This window comes from Lepidothrix coronata, unplaced genomic scaffold, assembly GCF_001604755.1.
Source record: "Lepidothrix coronata isolate B3197 unplaced genomic scaffold, Lepidothrix_coronata-1.0 Scaffold23, whole genome shotgun sequence".
NCBI lineage: Eukaryota > Metazoa > Chordata > Aves > Passeriformes > Pipridae > Lepidothrix > Lepidothrix coronata.
The window spans coordinates 6,864,363-6,881,536 of record NW_016690203.1 but is presented as its reverse complement, the minus strand read 5'-3'; the positions used below and the strand labels follow the sequence as shown (position 1 = coordinate 6,881,536).

The 17,174-nt window shown below is 56.5% G+C and overlaps 3 protein-coding genes across 3 annotated transcripts in view; 1 reads left to right on the top strand and 2 right to left on the bottom strand.

The window, feature by feature from the left end:
• Positions 1-2,182: 2,182 nt before the first annotated feature.
• Positions 2,183-3,969, bottom strand: CUNH1orf189 (chromosome unknown C1orf189 homolog). Its single transcript, XM_017808632.1, has 4 exons — positions 2,926-3,969; positions 2,754-2,794; positions 2,520-2,652; positions 2,183-2,351 (listed from the first exon to the last, which is right to left on the bottom strand). Exons 1-4 carry the CDS (start codon positions 3,055-3,057, stop codon positions 2,250-2,252), a joined length of 408 nt encoding a protein of 135 aa, XP_017664121.1. The 5' UTR covers positions 3,058-3,969; the 3' UTR covers positions 2,183-2,249.
• A 46-nt stretch (positions 3,970-4,015) lies between these two features.
• Positions 4,016-6,668, bottom strand: CUNH1orf43 (chromosome unknown C1orf43 homolog). The gene is made up of 7 exons (XM_017808631.1): positions 6,534-6,668; positions 5,965-6,066; positions 5,679-5,787; positions 5,464-5,517; positions 5,011-5,177; positions 4,725-4,783; positions 4,016-4,337 (listed from the first exon to the last, which is right to left on the bottom strand). The coding sequence occupies exons 1-7, from the start codon at positions 6,600-6,602 to the stop codon at positions 4,139-4,141; spliced, it is 759 nt and encodes a 252-aa protein (XP_017664120.1). The 5' UTR covers positions 6,603-6,668; the 3' UTR covers positions 4,016-4,138.
• Positions 6,669-10,289: 3,621 nt separating this feature from the next.
• UBAP2L (ubiquitin associated protein 2 like) overlaps positions 10,290-17,174 on the top strand; it is a 25,487-nt gene continuing 18,602 nt past the window's right edge. Inside the window, exons 1-7 of the mRNA XM_017808386.1 lie at positions 10,290-10,768; positions 11,311-11,388; positions 12,504-12,614; positions 15,063-15,231; positions 15,527-15,622; positions 16,339-16,384; positions 16,645-16,757. Of these exons, the coding sequence (XP_017663875.1) occupies positions 10,679-10,768; positions 11,311-11,388; positions 12,504-12,614; positions 15,063-15,231; positions 15,527-15,622; positions 16,339-16,384; positions 16,645-16,757 (703 nt within the window). The 5' untranslated portion in view covers positions 10,290-10,678. The remainder of the gene's footprint in view (positions 10,769-11,310; positions 11,389-12,503; positions 12,615-15,062; positions 15,232-15,526; positions 15,623-16,338; positions 16,385-16,644; positions 16,758-17,174) is intronic.

The following is a 17,174-nucleotide window of genomic DNA, read 5'->3' as shown; positions in this document are numbered from 1 at the left end:
CAGCAGAGCCAGCAGTGGGCATGGGGCCACGGGCCTTTGTATTGTCATCATCCCCAGCGTGAGCAAGGGGACAGGTGGCAAGTGGTGACCCCGCTGCCATCCCAAACCTCCGCCAGTCCCCAGGACAGCTCCGGCCTCCCCCTCTCAAGCACCATGGAGACGGGCAGACAGGTTTTATTGCGGCAGTGAAAGGGCTGGCAGGGGCTGCAGGATGAGGTGCAGAGGGACCCCCCAGTGCAGGGCAGGGCACAGGTAGCATCTGGCCAAGTCAGCGCTGGGCATCCCTGGCGCTGTAAGAATATGTTTGATATTTAGTTGGTTTTCTAATAAAACAACCTAATATCAAACATATCAGACAGAGGCAGGGGCAGATGGAGGCAGGAGGAACCACAGCTCAGCTGCCTGCAAGAGAAAGAGAGAAGGAAAGGCTGAGAGCTTGGGGGGGTGTGGTATCCAGGCATAACCCCTGGGGCACTGCGGAGGCAGCACCTGGCCTCACCGAAGTGCCTGGAGCCTGCCGGGCAAGTGCACCGGCACTGGGCTGCTCGGGATGCACTGCCAGAGCAGGAGGTGTCCTGTGGCTGGGATGAAGCCGAAGCAGGACAGTGCAGGCACAGTCTCCCAGCATGGCATGTCAGGGCAAGCCATGCCATGGACTGACACGGCACAGCATGCCATGGAAGGCCACGCTGCCCACCCGGGTCCAGGGGAAACCCATATCCATCACCGTCTTACCTGGGCTGGCTTGGAGGGCTCCGCAGTGCTCTGGCTCGGGGGTCGCCTGGCCGCTGTTTATAACCGCACTGGGCTGCACCCGACGGGGGGATGCGGCCAGCGAGCGCCCCGGCCCTGCACACGTGGCCTCGTTCCCATTAATTACCACCCATTGACATCCCCCTGCCCCTCTGCGGACCCCTGCGCCCTTGCAGCCGAGCGGTGCCGCTCAATGCGGTCGATGGCCCCGCACCGCCTGCTCCTGCCTCCGGTCACACTCCCCATCATTAGCAAGGCTGTCGATACCGGGGGCCAGCCCTGGCCTGCGGGCCCTGTGACACCTAGGGGCTGTGCACGACCCTGCCCAAGGACGGGCCCCATCAGCACAGGGGGGCTGTGCCCCACATCCCCTTGCTTTGGGAGAGCTGCTGGGACCCACAGGAGCGTCTCCTCCATGGGGCAGCTGGAGGGGCTGTCACCCCACCCCACTCGTGTTGGGGATGTGACCCCTCTCATGCTGTGTGACAGAGGCAGCACCCTGCCCCACACTGGGGTGGCCACTGGGACCTGGGGGGTGACATCCAGCCACAAGGGCACACGGGGTGTCTTGGGGTGCTGGAGGCATGTGTCTCCCCACACCACAGTGGTGCTTTGCTGCAGCAGGATGCACCAACCTTGGGAATGGCGTTGGGGGCTCTGTGGGGGCCCAAGCTTTGGGTGATCAGTGGGCCAGGATGTGGGACAGCCAGAGCCCTGAGTGCCATGGGGAGGACAGGGGCACAGCCTGGGCTGGGGGGTCAGGGGCTCTGGCCCCACGGGGTGGCCGCAAGGTGAGGTGGCAGTGGGGACAGCAGGGACACACGTGGCAGCAGCGGTGCCAGAGCCGGGGGCGCGCGTGCGGCAGCAGCTGATGTGATGCAGCCCGACAGCTGAGCTAATGAAGGGCTGTGGGTGGGGGGTGCCGGCCCAGCGGCCCCCAGCCCTGTCAATAAGTAGAGCCAGGGCAGGCACTGATGGGCCCTGGGGCTGGGAGACACCAAGGTCGGGCACAGGCAGCAGGGACAGGAGGCCAGGGACAGGTCCCCCCCAGCTGGGAGCAGACAGTGGTCTGGGGGCACCTGAATGTGGGGACAGGGAACATCACACCCAGCCCAGCCAGGCTTCTCTCCCTGCTGCTGCAGGGCTGTGCCACATGGCCAGGAGCACCGTGGCACACGACAGGGCACGGCAGGACCTGTGCTAGGAGTGGGACCCAGCGCGGAGGAGCACTGGGGCTGGCAAGGCATGCTGGCCGTGCTGCCATCTCCTGGCACAGCCATGGACAGGACCAAGTGTGCAGGGTGCAACCCGTGGAGGATTGCGGGCAACATGTCTGAACCCCAGCCACAGGAATCGTGATGAGCTGCATCTTCCCCCCACCACTGCCCCAGGCTGTCCCACGCCCCACATGCAGCAGACACAGCCCCCGTTTTGCTCAACATGTTTTATTCCCAGCCAGAAGCCAGGGGATGCCAGGCCAGTGCTGCGCTGAGCACTCAGAGCCGCTCTACATAGAAGGCTTTCCCCAGCCGGCTCAGCTCCTGCTGGTGCTGCTGATGCTCATCCTGGAAGAGTTGGTACAGGGCATCTTGGCGGATCTGCTGGGCACAGGGGCTGTGCTGAACCTCCACGTCACCCTGGCTCACCAGTGCTGGGGGACACTGTCCCCTAGAACGTGGTGGAGCAGGACGAGGGGGCCATCCCAACCATCCAAGCAGCACAGCGCTGGGAGGACCCAGCTGCATCCAACCAATGCCAGGCCTCACCGCTGCCTGCTCCCTGCCTGCGAGATGCAGCTCCAACTCCACGTGCCGCTTCAGCCGTGACTCCATGATCCACTGCAGCACCCCGTGGGCTGAGGCCCAGCACCGTGAGTGCTCCCTGGGCCCCTGCCCACAGCTGTGGAGACAGAGAGTGGGCAGGCCGGGGATGTCTCCCCCATCACCCACGGACCCCCAGCATGGGGGGGGTTGGCCCCTAGGGCTCTTTGCCAGCTCTACCTCTCCAGCAGCCCTGTGCCAGCACTCCCCTTCTCCTGGACCTGCAACCAAAGAGCACGTTTGTGGGGTCTAGGGTTTAACCTGCACCAAGGGACACGGCACCCCACTGTCTCCACTTGCTCCCAGGAGCCCAAGGACAGCTCCCACCTTCCCAGCCCCTGCTCTGTCCAACCTTCTCCCCCTGCAGGGAGCAGCTCTGGCTGTTTGGCACTGCCATAGCTGGTGCCACAGGGACCCTGCAACTGCCCTCTACACGGGCCACACCCATTGGATACCCTGGCAGTAACGGCAGCCTGGTTACCATGGCAGTAACGGAAGCCTGTTACAGCGTTCCAGTTACTGGAATGGTGTCATCCTGGTTACCATAACTGCATGCCGGTTACTGTAATGGCATCCCAACTACCACAGCTGTAATGGCAGCAACCTGGCCACCATAAACAGTATCCTGGTTACCTTTGTAGCAGCACCTTGGAGGGACACAGCCCCGGATCCAGCAGCAACGGGCCCCTGCAGTCAGAGGCTGGTGGCACACAATCTGCTCAGGCTAAACTGTCATTTTATTAAACATAATTAAAAAGTGCCGAGGCCTATGCGAGGTCTGTGCCCTCCACCCTGTGCTGCCCATGCCGTGGTGACGGGTGAGCTGCCAGCGCTGCCCTCGGCCTGGCAGACGCAGACTCAAGGTGGGGGCTGCAAGCTCTCGGCCCTGGGGGCTCAGCAGCTGCTGGCACGCGAGGCGCTGGTGAGAGTGGGAGCAAACACCCCCTTGGCAGGACAGACGGGACACTTGACGCTGGTTTGTCCTCTCAAGACGTCCCCAAATGCCCAGTTGCAGTAGAATGAGTAGAAACTGCAGCCTGAAGCAGCAGCTTGGCTGCGGTGCTGAGAACGGGCACCAAACTATTTACACCCCAGCTGGGCACACAGGCAGGCTGGGCACACAGGGCTGACAGCAGGAACAACAGGGACACGGGGAAAAGTGTTCACCCTTGAGAAAGGACAGGCAGGTGGCTCCAGATCCCAAGACCCACATGGACAGAACGGACAGACATCAGTTCCCGCCAGCTGCTGTGGCGAAGGACGGGCACAGGGGGGTGCTGGCTGGGATCCGTGTCTTTATAAATAAGATCAAGCTAATCAGTTTATTCACAGGGTCCAAGACGGTGCAGGACTCAAAGCCTGGAGTGTCACAAGACTGTGGCAGAGGAGGCTGTGGGGCCAATCCCCTCGGGCTCAGCAGGCAGGTACACTGCTCTGGAATGGGCTTCTGGCAAGGGCCGAGTTCCAGCAGTCGGAACGGAGATGTGGTGTGAAGGGGAGATCTGAGAGCGCAGCTGCTTCCTCCCAGTGCTGCCTGCACACGCACTGCACCAGGCCCCACGTGCTCACAGGGTGCTCTCCAGCGTGTTGTAGTTGTCCTTGAAGCTCTTCAGCTCCAGGAAGTGTTTGGCACGTTTGCTCTTCTGGCTGGAAGGCAGGTAGGTGACCTGGATGGTGGTGGGGTTGGAGACTTCAGGGGACAGGGTGAGGTCCTTTGCTGCTGACTGGTGCTGCCGCTGGCTGCTGCCCCCCCGGGCCTTGGTGCTGTGGGCAGAGAAGAGGCACTGTCACCGCTGCCGCCGCCCCAGAGGAGCCACTCAGCTGCGTGTCCGTCTGTCCGACATGAGGCAACTCTGCCCTCGGGGTGACGGCGCTCACTGAGGTCTTGAAATCTAAGGCCAGTGGTCATGCACAAAGCCCTGGCTCAAAGTGCCAGGGACAAGTAGGAATGTGGACTGTGACCATGGAACAAACCCAAAACTCCATTAACAGGCAGGCTGCAAGGAGGGAGTGAACTCAGAGGCACGGACGGGCACAAACAGCCCCCGTCTTGGACGCTGGATGTGCCCCAAAACCTGTCTCTGTTCACACCTCCCCCATGGGCTGCTATGGACCAGGAACCCACTACCGTGCCCGGGCAGCAGCACTTACATGTTCGCCAGCTCGTTCAGAGCTTCCTGGTACTTCAGATATTCTGCTTTCCCAAAGACCTGGATACAAACAGAGAAGATCACGGAAAACCCAGCTGAGGTTACAGTGTGACCTCAGCCCCAGCAGCCAGGCTGGAGCACAGGAACAGCCCCACACTGCTGTGGGGATGCAGCCAGGCTGGAGCACAGGAAGAGAAGGATGAAGCCAAGCCACAGGAACAAGGGATGCAGCCAGGGCGGAGCACAGGAACACCTCACAGGGCCAGCAATGCCACACCAGCACTCACCCCAGTGCCATAGCGGGCACTTTCGTACCCATCCAGCAAGGTGTCGATCAAGGCTTTGCGGATGCCTTTGAAGGAGGCGCTGGAATTCCGTAGTTCCAGCAGGTAGGCACAGAAGTTCTTCCCTATTAAAGACTTTGGGTACCGGCCCTCTGCTTGAAATGGGATTTCTGTAAAAAGGCACAACACAACTGGCTGAAGCACAGGTGGAAATGCTTGTGCTCACCCCCACAGTCAGGAGCTGCTGGCTGGATAAACTTCCCTCCACACCTGCTGCCCCTGTTTGCCGGATGACCCCAGAGCACGGGGCAGGCTGACCCTCAGGCCACCAGCCCTGGGGGGGAGAAATGACTGCTGCTCTTCAGCGAGGACCTGGAGCCTCCCCACAGGGCTGTTGACACCCTCATCTCCCTCACTCAGGGTCTCTCTGCACCCTCTTGCTCCGAGCTCCCTTACCTGATGTCCTGATTGCATCCAGTGCCTTCATCCTGTACAGGTAGTTATAGCAGCCTGGGAAACGGGAAAGAACAAACTGAGAGCTCTGCAAACCTTGGAGGGAGGCGGAGAAAGGGAAAACAGGAGCAGAGACACCATCTCATGTGACAGGACACCAACGTGAGCAGCCAAAAATGCAACTTGGCCCCAGGGGAACAACAACTGTGGGACAGTACCTGGTGTCTCCAACTGCAGGAGCCGGCCATCGTCCTCAGCCAGCAGCCGTGGTTCGTACTTGATGTCCTGCACCCTTGATAGTCGAATGTCGATCTCCTCCTTTAAATCCTGCACAGCAGGAAAAAACCCGACATGTTCACTTAGATTGTGGGATCACAAGGATAAGAACAGGCCTTACACAAACTGCTCCCTCCCCGCTGCCCTACTGCTACTCCACGGTGGCAGCTCTGCTGCTGGAGCAGCCCCTGCCCGTCCCTCAGAGCACAGGGGATGGAGTGCACCCACCTTGGGCGCATGCTGTCCCACAGGCACGTGGGGGCCGCGGCGGGATTTCATGGCGAAGCGCATGATCTGGCGCTTCACGAAGATGAAGAGCAGCACGAACACCTAAGGAGCCACAGCGGGGCGGGGGGTCAAGCATGAGCCGGGGGGTGTCACAGATAACCCAGCCCACCGACTCCCCCTTCTCAGCCCTCCAACCCCAGCGGGCACAAGGGTCTCGCTTCAGTCCCCCGGGAGCCTCGCGGACACCCAGCCCGGCCCCACAGACCCCCAGCCTCCACAGAGGCTCCCACCCACGTCCTCCCCCCGCCTTACCGACGCCAGGAGCTTACGGGCGGTCCAGCCCAGGCCCCTGAGGGCCCCGAGCCAGGCTCCGAGGGGTTCCCCACGAACAGCCCGAGACCTGCCCGACGGGCGCGTTACGGACTCCACGGGAGTCTCGTGGACACGCCGGGAGCGGCCTCACCGGGGCCGCACGGACATGAGCGGCCCGGCTCCGCGGACACGCCCGGAACGCCCCGCACGGGCACGTCAGCCCCGCGTCGGCCCCAGCCCACCCCGCCGGCCCTCACCAGGCTGCCGTAGGCCATGACCAGCACCACGTTGACCCCCGAGAGCCAGTTGCTGCCGGCCCCCGCCATGCCCGGCCTGGCCCGGGGCCGCACAACATGGCGGCCGCGAACCCGCCCTGCAGCCCGCGGCACGTGACCGAGGAGGAGGAGAGGGGGGAGCCGCGGTCACGTGTCCCCGCGCGGCGCCAGCGCAGCGCGCGCGGCCCCTCCCCGCGCGGTCACGTGCCGGGGGCGGGGCCGGGGGAGTTGTCAGTGCGGGCGGACCCAGGTAAAGTTGCGGCGGCGGCGGTGGCGGCTCCGGTACCGCGCGGCCCCCGAGCCCGCCCCTTCCCCGCCGGGCACCCCCCGCCGCTGCCCTACGGCCCGCCCGGCCCTTCCGCCGCCACCGCCGCCCCACGGCCCGCCCGGTCCCGCCGCGCTCCGGAGGCGGCTCCGCGCCCCGGCGCCGCCGCTGGGCCCCGCGCGGCCTAGTGGGCCGGGCCGCGGCCGGGGGCTGGCGTAGCGCGCGCGGCCGCCGCAGGTGAGGCGGGCGGGCGGGCCGGGTGCGGGCGGGCCGGGTGCGGGCAGGCGGGCGGCAGGGGGGGTGAAATGGCGGCCGCGGCCATGAGGGCGGAAGCGGCCCGAACTCGCCCGCCTCCCTGGTGCGGGCCCGGCCTGGCGCCGCCGCGGGGGCTCCCGCCCCGGCCCCGCCGGCGCCCTCCGGTTCGCTCCGGCCCGCTCCGGCCGTTCGGCCCCCATTGTGTGCCGCGGGGTCGGGCGGCTCCGGGCCCTGCCGCGCTCCCGCGGCCCGCCCGGCCCCGCCGGTGCCGACGGTAACAATGGGAGCCGAGCTCCCGCCCCGCCGGGCTCCTCACGGGCCGCCGGGCCCGCTGCCGGCACCGCTCCTCGGTGGCGCCCCGGGGGCCGTGGCCGGGGTGGGCCCCGCGGCCCACGGGAAATCCGCGGGCGACGCCGGTCCGGGGGTCCTAGAGGAGCCCCGGCCCGCGAGCGCGGCCCGCCCTCCAGGTTCCTCCATTCCGGTCGGGGGGCTCTGCCTGCGCCCTCCGACCGGAGAGTCTCCCCGGTAAAGCGCTGCCCATCGGTACCACCACGGGGTCTCTGGTGGCATATCCGGAGGTATCTCCCCAAAAGTTCGTGCACTGCACGTGCGGGGGGTGACTCGGTCTGCAGCTGCCATGTTTTTGCTCCGGGGAAAAAACTCTCACACCGATAACCCTCTTTTGGGTGCTTGTTCTGCCTCACAGTGTGGGAAAATCTTTCCAAATGCTCTTTGCCCTCTCTGGTCCTTTTCTCTGGGGCTTCGAAGCCTTCTGCAGTTGTTAATTAAGCATTGTTGGAATGGGCTGGAAATACCAATTTTTCTGTATTTAACAGATAAGGGAAACTGAGGCTGGGATGTGCCAGGACTCGCCCAGCGGCAGCCAGCAGATCTGGCACAGCCATGGGACCCGCAGATCCTGGTTCTGAATCTGTAACTTACCTGATGTTTCTAATAAAATGAAGTTTGTTACATTTTTGTATCCCCTCTTCTTCTGGAGACTCCACACTTCACCTGTGTAGCTGAGGCTCTCCTCCCTAGGCCTGGCAGGCGGGCAGTGGTGTGGTCTGAGAAGGAAAAGGGGTCAGCCGAGCACATCACGTTTGATGCAATGTCTTTGAGCAGAGGGTGTTGTAGCCTGTAGTTTTGTTTTCCCTAAGCCCTGTCCGAGGGCAACACTGGCCCATTGACCTGTAGCTGCCCCCTTTAATGCCAGTGCTGTGGTGTGGACTGGCTTTTGGTGAGGACAGCTCCAAACTGGAAAACTGCGCAGGCGTCAGAATAACCATGTTCCATGCTTCAGTGCTGCCCCTAAGCCAGGCTCAAGTTCCCCCACTGAGGAATAAGTTATCACTAGCCAAATTTCTCTTTCCTTAAGGCAGCTGTGGAGTCTGCATGGGGGCACTCCCTCACCTGCCAGCCTTGGCAGGGTCAGGGCCTGGCTGAGATTTCTATTGTAGATGTTTTTTGCACGTTAGAGGACCCAAACACTGGTGTTACTTGTGGCAGTGATGGCAACTGGGCAGAGCAGAGCGTGGCAGCTGCTGAACAAAATGCCTGGGTGCTGCACAAGGTTTGAACTCAGCCTGCTGGAACTGTGGCCCAGGGGAGCTGCAGGTTGGGTTCCTGTGGACATGCAGGATCACTTCCCTCTGCTGTCAGGTTGGTTTAGTATGACAAATTGTGCATGGAGCTTGAAGCTGGAGGAGACATAGCGATGGTGAGCAAAAATAAATAACGTGGGGAAGAAGCCTGCACGGAGGGGATGGCTGGGGGCTGGAGGCTGTCTGCTTCCACCTCGGGGTGCTCTTCCCCCACAGCTTGGGGTCTCCTGATGGCCGCACAGGTAGCTTGGATCATTTCCTGATAAGAGACCTTGGCACTGTATAGTAGGAAAACTGTGGTATTAAGTTGCCATGAGGTGTGGGTGACTACAAAGGGGGGATTTCAGGGGTTTTGTTGGGAACTGTGGGAGCAATGGCACAAAAACTTGCCTATGGAGAAATGCTGGGCACAGGTTGGAGCAGGCACGGGGGGTATGCATCCAGTGCAGGGCAATATTGGTGTCTCCCTGCTCTCAGGAAGCATTTCTCACCCAGGCGGGTACTTGCAGACTTCCACAGGAGATTCCCCAGTGTTTCCTGGGATGTTTGCTAATGCTGCTGCTGAGCTTCCCTGCCTGGCACACCAGGTCTCTCCCTGTGCTGCCCTGCCCGTGTGCACAGGTCGGATTGTCCCACTCAGCTTTCCTCCTTGCTCTCATGCTCCATCCATGGCTCCTTCCCCTGTCCCAGGCACCTGGAGCAGACCCTGCTGCTTTGGGGGAAGGCTTCACGCTCTTGGTAACGAAATACAAAACTGTGAGTTCTGTGATTATTGAGATTTCGGGGGCTTGGAAGTTGTGAGTCCTGCCAAGTGCCATGGGATGTCACTGGCATTCCTTGTGCCTGGAAGGCGCTAGGCAGGGTAAAACGACTCAGTGCCAATCCCCTTCTAAACCACCTCCCCTCACCTCCAGCTTGGGCTCTGCCCTGAGGCCCAGTGTGAGGTTAGAAAACTCCACTTGCTTTGGACGCTCATTGGCCTGAACTCTCCCTGGGATTTTTTGCCTCAAGCAGTTATCTAATGATGTTACTGGCTGTTGCTTGCTGACATCTAGTTCACTTTTTGGTATGTTTTTAATCTAGAAAACTTAGTATTTCCAATTTGGGGGAATAACTGAAGCATGCAAAAATAGGCAGTTCTGCAAGGGCAGGTTTTCTTTAAAAAAAAAAATTCCATAGGCCTGTAGCACCACTTATTCCTGGAGTGTTTTTGCTTCCCCTGCTCTGCTTTGAAGGCAAGAAAGGAGAAGTAGTTGAAGTGTCTGAGGCTCTGAGATGCTCTGTTCTCCAAGTGAAGTTTCTTTGGTGCTTTCTTCAAGCATTCCTGCTCCATTTGATGGCCACAGACTCACCATGAGCTCATGGCAAATCCGTGCTCGCTCACACATGTGTTTCAACAGCAAGTCATTAAACCCTTTGCCCCAAGTCCGGGAAATGGCTTCAAACTGAAGGAGGGTTGATCTAGATTAGCGAAGGAAGGGGTTTTTTTACAATGAGGGTGGTGAGACCCTGGCACAGGTTGCCTAGAGAAGCTGTGGCTGCCCCATCCCTGAAAGTGTCCAAGGCCAGGCTGGACGGGGCTCGGAGCAATCTGGGCTAGTGGAACATGTCCCTGCCCATGGCAGGAGGTGGGACTGGATGAGCTTTAAGGTGCCTTTCAACCCAACCCAGTCTGACTCTGAGTCTACTTCTTGCTCCCATGTGGATGCAGGAAATGTTTCATTTGGAACAACCTGCCATGGAATTGGCAGAGAAATCTCGAGAAGTGCAAGTGGCTGTTTTGTGCTGGGAGCACATGGTGATGGCAGCCTGGCCTGCCATGGTTTTAGGGAAGTGGTGGGGAGGGTGGGGGCCTGCGACGGGTGTTCTGGCTGTGTTGCCCGTACAATTGTTCAGTCCCTGGTGCTGCCTTTTGGTTTTGGTTTCTAACAGTCTGTTCTCTCTTCTCCCCAACCCACCACAGAGTTCTACCTTGTAAATACTGTTATTTGTATATACTGTAAATGATGACATCGGTGGGCACTAACCGAACCCGGGGGAACTGGGAGCAGACACAGACACAGAGCCAGATGCAGCACAAGCAGCGGCCGCAGGTAAGGGCAGTGTCCATGGAAACCAGGTAGCTTACAGGTGGAGACCTGGCTCTCCTGCTTGGCCTGGTGCTAATGGGTGGCTTGCCTAAGAACTGCCAGAGCCAGGTTAATTGGGCAGCCACTGTCGCTGGTGTTTGTGTCAGTGTCTCCGAGTGGGACCCGACGCTGAGATTTGGTTTTGTTTCCGTCTGACTGTTCCCTCCTCGCTTTAGTGAATGCAAGTGGCTGAGAAGCTGCCTGCAGTGGGTCTTGGTGTTCTGGTGGTGGTAAGGTTTGCCCCAAAACAGAAGTGGTTCAGGTGGCTGCTGCTCCCCTGGTGTCATAAGGCCAACCAGCAGTACCTCCCTTTCTTTCAGAATCCCCTTGTTCCTTTTTCATCTCACTTTCCCCCTGGACCTGTCCTTTTCTGACCCTTGTTTGCACCTTTTCTTTACCATACTGATTCCTTTCCAGAAATCTCAGAGAAGTGGAATGGCCTTTGGAGGACAGTTTGGAAATGGGCTGCTCTGACCATGCTCTCTCTATCCATCTGATTTCTTTAGGCCACTGCGGAACAGATTCGACTTGCACAGATGATTTCGGACCACAACGATGCTGACTTTGAGGAGAAGGTGAAACAAGTGAGTGTGGAAAGTGAAGATGAACCCTGACGGGGAGGCAAGATCAATACTGGAAGGACTGCGAATGCTGAGGGGGTGGGAGGGACACATCTGGCTGCTTCCTGAATTTCCTTGGACTGGTTTTACAGAGTTGTATCATAGAATGATTTGGGTCAGAAAGGACCTTCGTGCCATGGTCCAGATTGTTCCAAGCCCTCTGCAACCTGGCCTTGAACACTTCCTGGGATGGGGCAGCCACAGCTTCTCTGGGCAACCTGTGCCAGGGCCTCACCACACCACCCTCCCAGGGAAGAATTCCTTCCCAATATCCAACCTACCTTTGGCAGTGGGAAGCCATTTCCCCTTGGTTCTATCACTCCGGACCCTTGTCCAAGGTCCATCTCCAACTCTCTTGGAGCCCCTTTCAGCACTGGAAGGGGCTCCAAGGTTTCTCTGGAACCCTCTCTTCTCCAGCCTGAACACCCATGGCTCTCCCAGCCTGTGTCCAGAGCAGAGGGGCTCCAGCCCTCAGAGCACCTCTGTGGCCTCCTCTGGTCCTGCCCCAGCAGCTCCACGTCCTTCCTGTGCTGGGGGGCCCCAGAGCTGGAGGCAGCACGCAGGTGGGGTCTTACCTGAGCAAAGCAGAGGGGTAGAATCCCCCCCCTCACGTGCTGCCCACACTGTGGGGATGAGCCCGGGAAAGTGTTGGCTTTCTGGGCTCCCAGTGCACATTGCCAGGTCATGTTAACCCACATCTCCGAGTCCTCCTCCTCTGGGCTGCTCTCCATCCATTCTTCCCCAGCTTGTGTTTGTGCTTGGGGTTGCCCCGATGCAGGAGCAGCACCTTTTGCCTTGCTGAATTTCCGGTTTGTTCCCACAGGTGACAGTGTTGTACTGGGAAAAGGGGGTTATAGGTTGGGTCATGGTGAAACAATGGTAACTTTCACACTCTCAGTTACTCCTCATTGAGGGATGCAGTTAAGCTGAGAAGGCTGGGGAGACTTACAAGCCCTGAATTTTTTTTTTTTTTTAAGGATTTCTGGTTTGGGATTCAACTTGCCTCCTGAGAGACCCATAGACATTTTGATGCCATCTTAGTTTGGAACATGTTGACTGTGGTGTTGTCTTCTTTACAGCTGATTGACATCACAGGCAAGAACCAGGACGAGTGTGTGATTGCTCTGCATGACTGCAATGGGGATGTCAACAGAGCCATCAATGTGCTGCTGGAGGGCAATCCGGACACGGTAGGATTGGGGCCTGTAAATCTGGTGAGGCCTAGCTCAGTGTCACTGCACATTTGCAGGTGAGGCATCCTGTAATGTCAAGATAAGGAGAGCCACGACTGACTAGTTCCACAGGAGCACGCAAAGCATGACTGTGACCTGACTACTGAACGCTGCTCTCCGTGGCCTTGCACGGACTGTGAGCTTGGCCCTAGGCTCGAAGGAATAGAGGGGGAAATGCAATAAGTCATTTCCTTCCTATTCGTTTTGAATCCAAGCAGTTTGACAACAGTGCAGTGGCATCTGTATGTACTTTCACACCACTGAGTGTGAAGGAACGTACCTTTCCCTACCAGGGCTGTGTGACCTGTGTTGAAAGGCAGGTATGTGTCAGGTCCTTTCTGTCAGAGTAACATAGTTTTTTTGTCTCTGGCCCTAAACACTTCTCAGCAATGTCCTGTCTGGTTTGTGTGCTGCTGCCCATGCCACAGTTTTGAGGGTCTTTTCGCGGTTTGTTTTCTGTGGAATCGGGCTTGGCTGCTGTCCTTCACACAGGTGCCTCTCTCAAGCAAGCCGAGGTCAGCTCCGAGAACAAGTGAGCGCTTGCTTAAGAGGAACCTTCTGCCTGTGTGTGGGGCGTCATTCCTTTTGTGGTATAGATGGCAGATTTGCAAGTTCTCTTACAGCCCAGAAAAAAGCCTATGAGTATCAGATCCTCCCAAACTGCCACTGATCACAGGTATCCTCCTGGCACCCTGGTTTGGCTGGAGCCAACTCAACTCCTTGTAGAGTTGAGGCTCTGAATATCACTTCTCAATATTATCTATTAGCTCATTTTTTTCCCCTGTGATGAACCCTTGGGGACAGGGGAGTGAGCCGGATGCCCCAGACTATGTTGTGTGTATCGCAGCTGCTCCCCAGTGTCAGGTGCTCTGCTTTGGCACCGGCCAGGTTCCATACAGTGCACGTACCCGTTCCTCCTTGTCTTTAGAGAGCCCTTGCCATTGACAACTGATCAAAAGATCTATTAGAAAAGCTTTTTAGAAAAGGAAATAATATGGATGTGCATTGCTGAGGCATAGTTCTGCCATGATTGTATTTTTCTCCAGATCTCTTGTAACCCGTGACTTCTAGTCAGAGAACAAACCTCTGCCATCACAGCGATTTAATTTCCTAGAGAAACGCATGGCTCGGGAGAGCAGAATCCAGGACAGGGTGCAGCACCCGGCGTTGTGGAGCAGCACTTCCTTTATGGGAGCAGCTGAGAGGCCCAGCAGCACAAGGTGTGCAGGGCAGGGTGTGGAGAGGCAGGCAGGGAGCAGGTGGAGAAAGCCCTAGGCTGCCACTGGTCCAGCCCTGTGGCCCTGCAGCTGCCACATCGCTGAGCACAGGCAGTCCCTGCACTGCCATTGGTCAGGTGTCTTGGAGCTGCTTCTGGCCTGAATTCAGCTTGTGCAGCAATCCTGGAAAGGGAATTTTTGGAGAGAAAACAGCCCTGCTAATTGCTTGGGTGCACTGGTGCTGATGAGGACAGCTTGCCTGCTGAGCTAGTTACTGGTAATGTATTTGAAACAGTAAAGGAGCAGGTGTTACCTTAGAATTGGATTAGGTTTGGTTTAAATTACAGTATGCCAAGTAAACATTTCCCAAGTAAACATTTTTGTAAGTTTTCTTTAGAGCAAGATACCTATGGAGGGAGACTTTGGGAGCCTTGGGTTTGATGGCAGTTTGTACCACTATGTTGTTGGGTGTTTTGTCCTCCCTGCATGCTGCCATCCAAAACCAGCTGTTGACTTGCCTGCCAGTTGTGTTTTCAGGTGATTGTCAATGACTTGTGACTATTTTTAATTGTTTCACCAGCATGCAGCATCGGTTTAAGAGTATGAAACTGCTGCAGACTGTCATAAAATAAATGAGTGCAGGCCCATGGCAGTGAGCTGGAGGCACACTTAACTTTTTACAGTTGAACTTGAGATGAGTTGAATTCTGTGATGCTTCTCTCCTGTCTGAGCTGCTGTTTCGGGAGGGGTTTTGTTAATCACTCTGCATGTGAGAGAAGAACTTACTCCAAAATGTTGACTGCAGAGCACTATGGAACATTTACCTGGGTTATTCTGAGAGCTCTTGGTCATCTGTGTGAAATGGCAGGGTTTTTTCCCCTAAACAAGGTAAATTTATCCATGCTTTCAACTCTGGAAATATCATGCCCTCTCTACTGAAGAATTTTAGTGCAGAAATAGAAAAAGTCGTCTCCTGTTACTTCAAACTGCATGCCAGTCAGCTGTGAGAAAACTTTCCTTGAAGGAAGAAGCTATGCTGTGTGTAGACTCCTCAAATAAAAAATTGGTCTGGAAACCATTTCTTCAGAGACTCTTGTTATATACCCTGTAGCATGTTTAAATCTCTGTGTATTTGCATCTTGCATTGATAAAGCTATGATTAATTTCTTTCCCCTCTGCAAACCTTCAGCATTCCTGGGAAATGGTCGGGAAGAAGAAGGGTGTCTCAGGACAGAAGGAGAGTGGACAGACAGAGCCCAGTGAAGAAAGCAAAGAAAACCGGGAGCGGGAGCGGGATTTCAGCAGACGACGTGGCGGGCCACCGAGACGGGGGCGAGGTGCCAGCCGTGGAAGAGAGTGTATGGACCTGCCCTTTCATAGCCCCCAAAACTCTCCCACTGAAGCACTTAGTGCTGTGTAACAGCTGTCTGTAAAGCTTCTCAAGCAGGCACATCTGTGAGGAAAACCATTCGTATGTATGTGTGTGGATCTGATGCGTTCTCACTACCATCAGATTAAATCAAAAGTTCTGGGAGCCTGTGGTGACGTGGTCCCCTGTACAGCCACTGCACTTTGGGGTTTGAGGTCTGGTCTTGTACCCCCACTAAAGGAGAATGAGTCTTGAAATTGTCTTTGCATTGTTTTGTCTTTCAGTTCGGGGCCAGGAGAATGGACTAGATGGTGGGAAGAGTGGAGGATCTTCTGGAAGAGGCACAGAAAGAGGGAGGCGGGGACGTGGCCGAGGCCGAGGTACACATGGGGTTTGGGGTCCGAGGGGGTGGGAGGAGAAGAATGGCAGCAGTGTATCTATCTTCCATGAGGTTCCAAAGCCTCGTTTATGGGAGGAATTGCCAAACTGAAAATACACGCTTTAATTTTCCTGTCCTTATGCTTATCGGTAGTGTTTACATGTTGCTTCCCCATCCTAAGCATGCTAGAAACATCACCTAGTTCTTGCATCCCATCTGTGGAGTTAGAACAAAAATTGAGCTTTGTTACAGAGGTGGGAAGTTAAAAAACCCAAGATGACTATTTGGCAGGTGGGTCAATGGCTTGTTAGCAACAGAACCTGCATCCTTGTTCTTACATGTGTGTCTGAGCACCATCACTGGCTTGAGCTTTAAATACTTGGTGCAGAAATTTATTTTTCCACAAAATCTACTGCTCAGAAATTGTTGCTGAGGTCACACCCTGCAAAAATCAGAACCTGGGATTCAGTACTTATGGTTTGTGCCAGCTGGAAACCTTATCTGAGCCTGGAATCATGCATTGCTAATCATGCTGCCAGCCAGCTGAGGTCATTCCCATCTGTCTAAAGACGATGCTGGAAATCCCATCAACTCAGGAAGGTCCTCTTCACTTCCATATTCTGGGCATCAGAACTCTATATGTTGTTCAAGTGTTTCTTTTTCCAGTGACATAGAGCCAAGAGATGCTCAGAAGTGCCTATGTCTGTGTATTTACAGGTGGCTCTGGACGGCGAGGGGGAAGATTTTCTGCCCAAGGCATGGGGTAAGTTTCACTGGCACAAACCACAGCAAAGATAAGTCTGTGCATGAATAGTACTGTTTGTGTCAGTCATTTGTGTTCCCATTTTTTTTTGTTAATAAGTCCCAAACTGCATCATGCTAACTTAGATTTGGGGGTGGCTAGCATAGCTGAAGCATCCCTGTGCTGAAAGAACTGCCTTGTGAGACTCTGAATAACATCCGTTGCTTTCAAAATATTTAGCCAAGAGAGAGTGAACATTTCCATCTTTGTATTTCTTATAGAACTTTCAACCCTGCTGACTATGCTGAGCCAGCCAGCACGGATGAGAACTATGGGAATAGCAACAACAACACGTGGAACAACACTGGGAGCTTTGAGCCGGACGATGGCACAAGTAAGTGTCAAACGCACATGTGCTGGTTTGTGTTGAGAGGGTGAGTGGATTTTGCATCCATCCAGTTGCACTGAGGAGGTTCTGGGCAGGTCTTAGGCTCAGGGATGGAGGAATGGGTTGTTAGTTCAGAGATGAATTTCAGTGACCCTAATTCTTTGTACCTTTGCACATGTTTTGATGATTGCCCTGGAAATGGGGAGCTGGATGATTGCTGTGGGGTGCACGACAGAGGCACAGGAACATTCACCTCTGTTTTCCAGTAGAAACCATGCTACTGTTTGGAAGAGTGGGGGTTTTTTTATGAACTGTAGTGTATTAAACAGGTCCAAGTTCTCCTGATGTTAGGTGCATCCTCCAGAGAATATTACTTGGAGTCAAATGTCTTGCTCTTGATTTTGGTACTAGGAGCATTCTCTC

What these genes read in the sequence shown, in the direction of transcription:
- CUNH1orf189 (XM_017808632.1), bottom strand. Translation starts at nt 3,057, where the DNA reads ATGGTAACCAGGCTGCCGTTACTGCCAGGGTATCCAATGGGTGTGGCC. An exon ending in GCTCCCTGCAGGGGGAGAAG is followed by an intron (nt 2,795 to 2,925) that starts GTTGGACAGAGC and finishes CTTTGGTTGCAG; the next exon opens with GTCCAGGAGAAGGGGAGTGC. An exon ending in GGCACAGGGCTGCTGGAGAG is followed by an intron (nt 2,653 to 2,753) that starts GTAGAGCTGGCA and finishes CTGTCTCCACAG; the next exon opens with CTGTGGGCAGGGGCCCAGGG.
- CUNH1orf43 (XM_017808631.1), bottom strand. Translation starts at nt 6,602, where the DNA reads ATGGCGGGGGCCGGCAGCAACTGGCTCTCGGGGGTCAACGTGGTGCTG. An exon ending in GTGCCCGCTATGGCACTGGG is followed by an intron (nt 4,784 to 5,010) that starts GTGAGTGCTGGT and finishes GTTTGTATCCAG; the next exon opens with GTCTTTGGGAAAGCAGAATA. An exon ending in CTGAACGAGCTGGCGAACAT is followed by an intron (nt 4,338 to 4,724) that starts GTAAGTGCTGCT and finishes CTCTGCCCACAG; the next exon opens with CACCAAGGCCCGGGGGGGCA.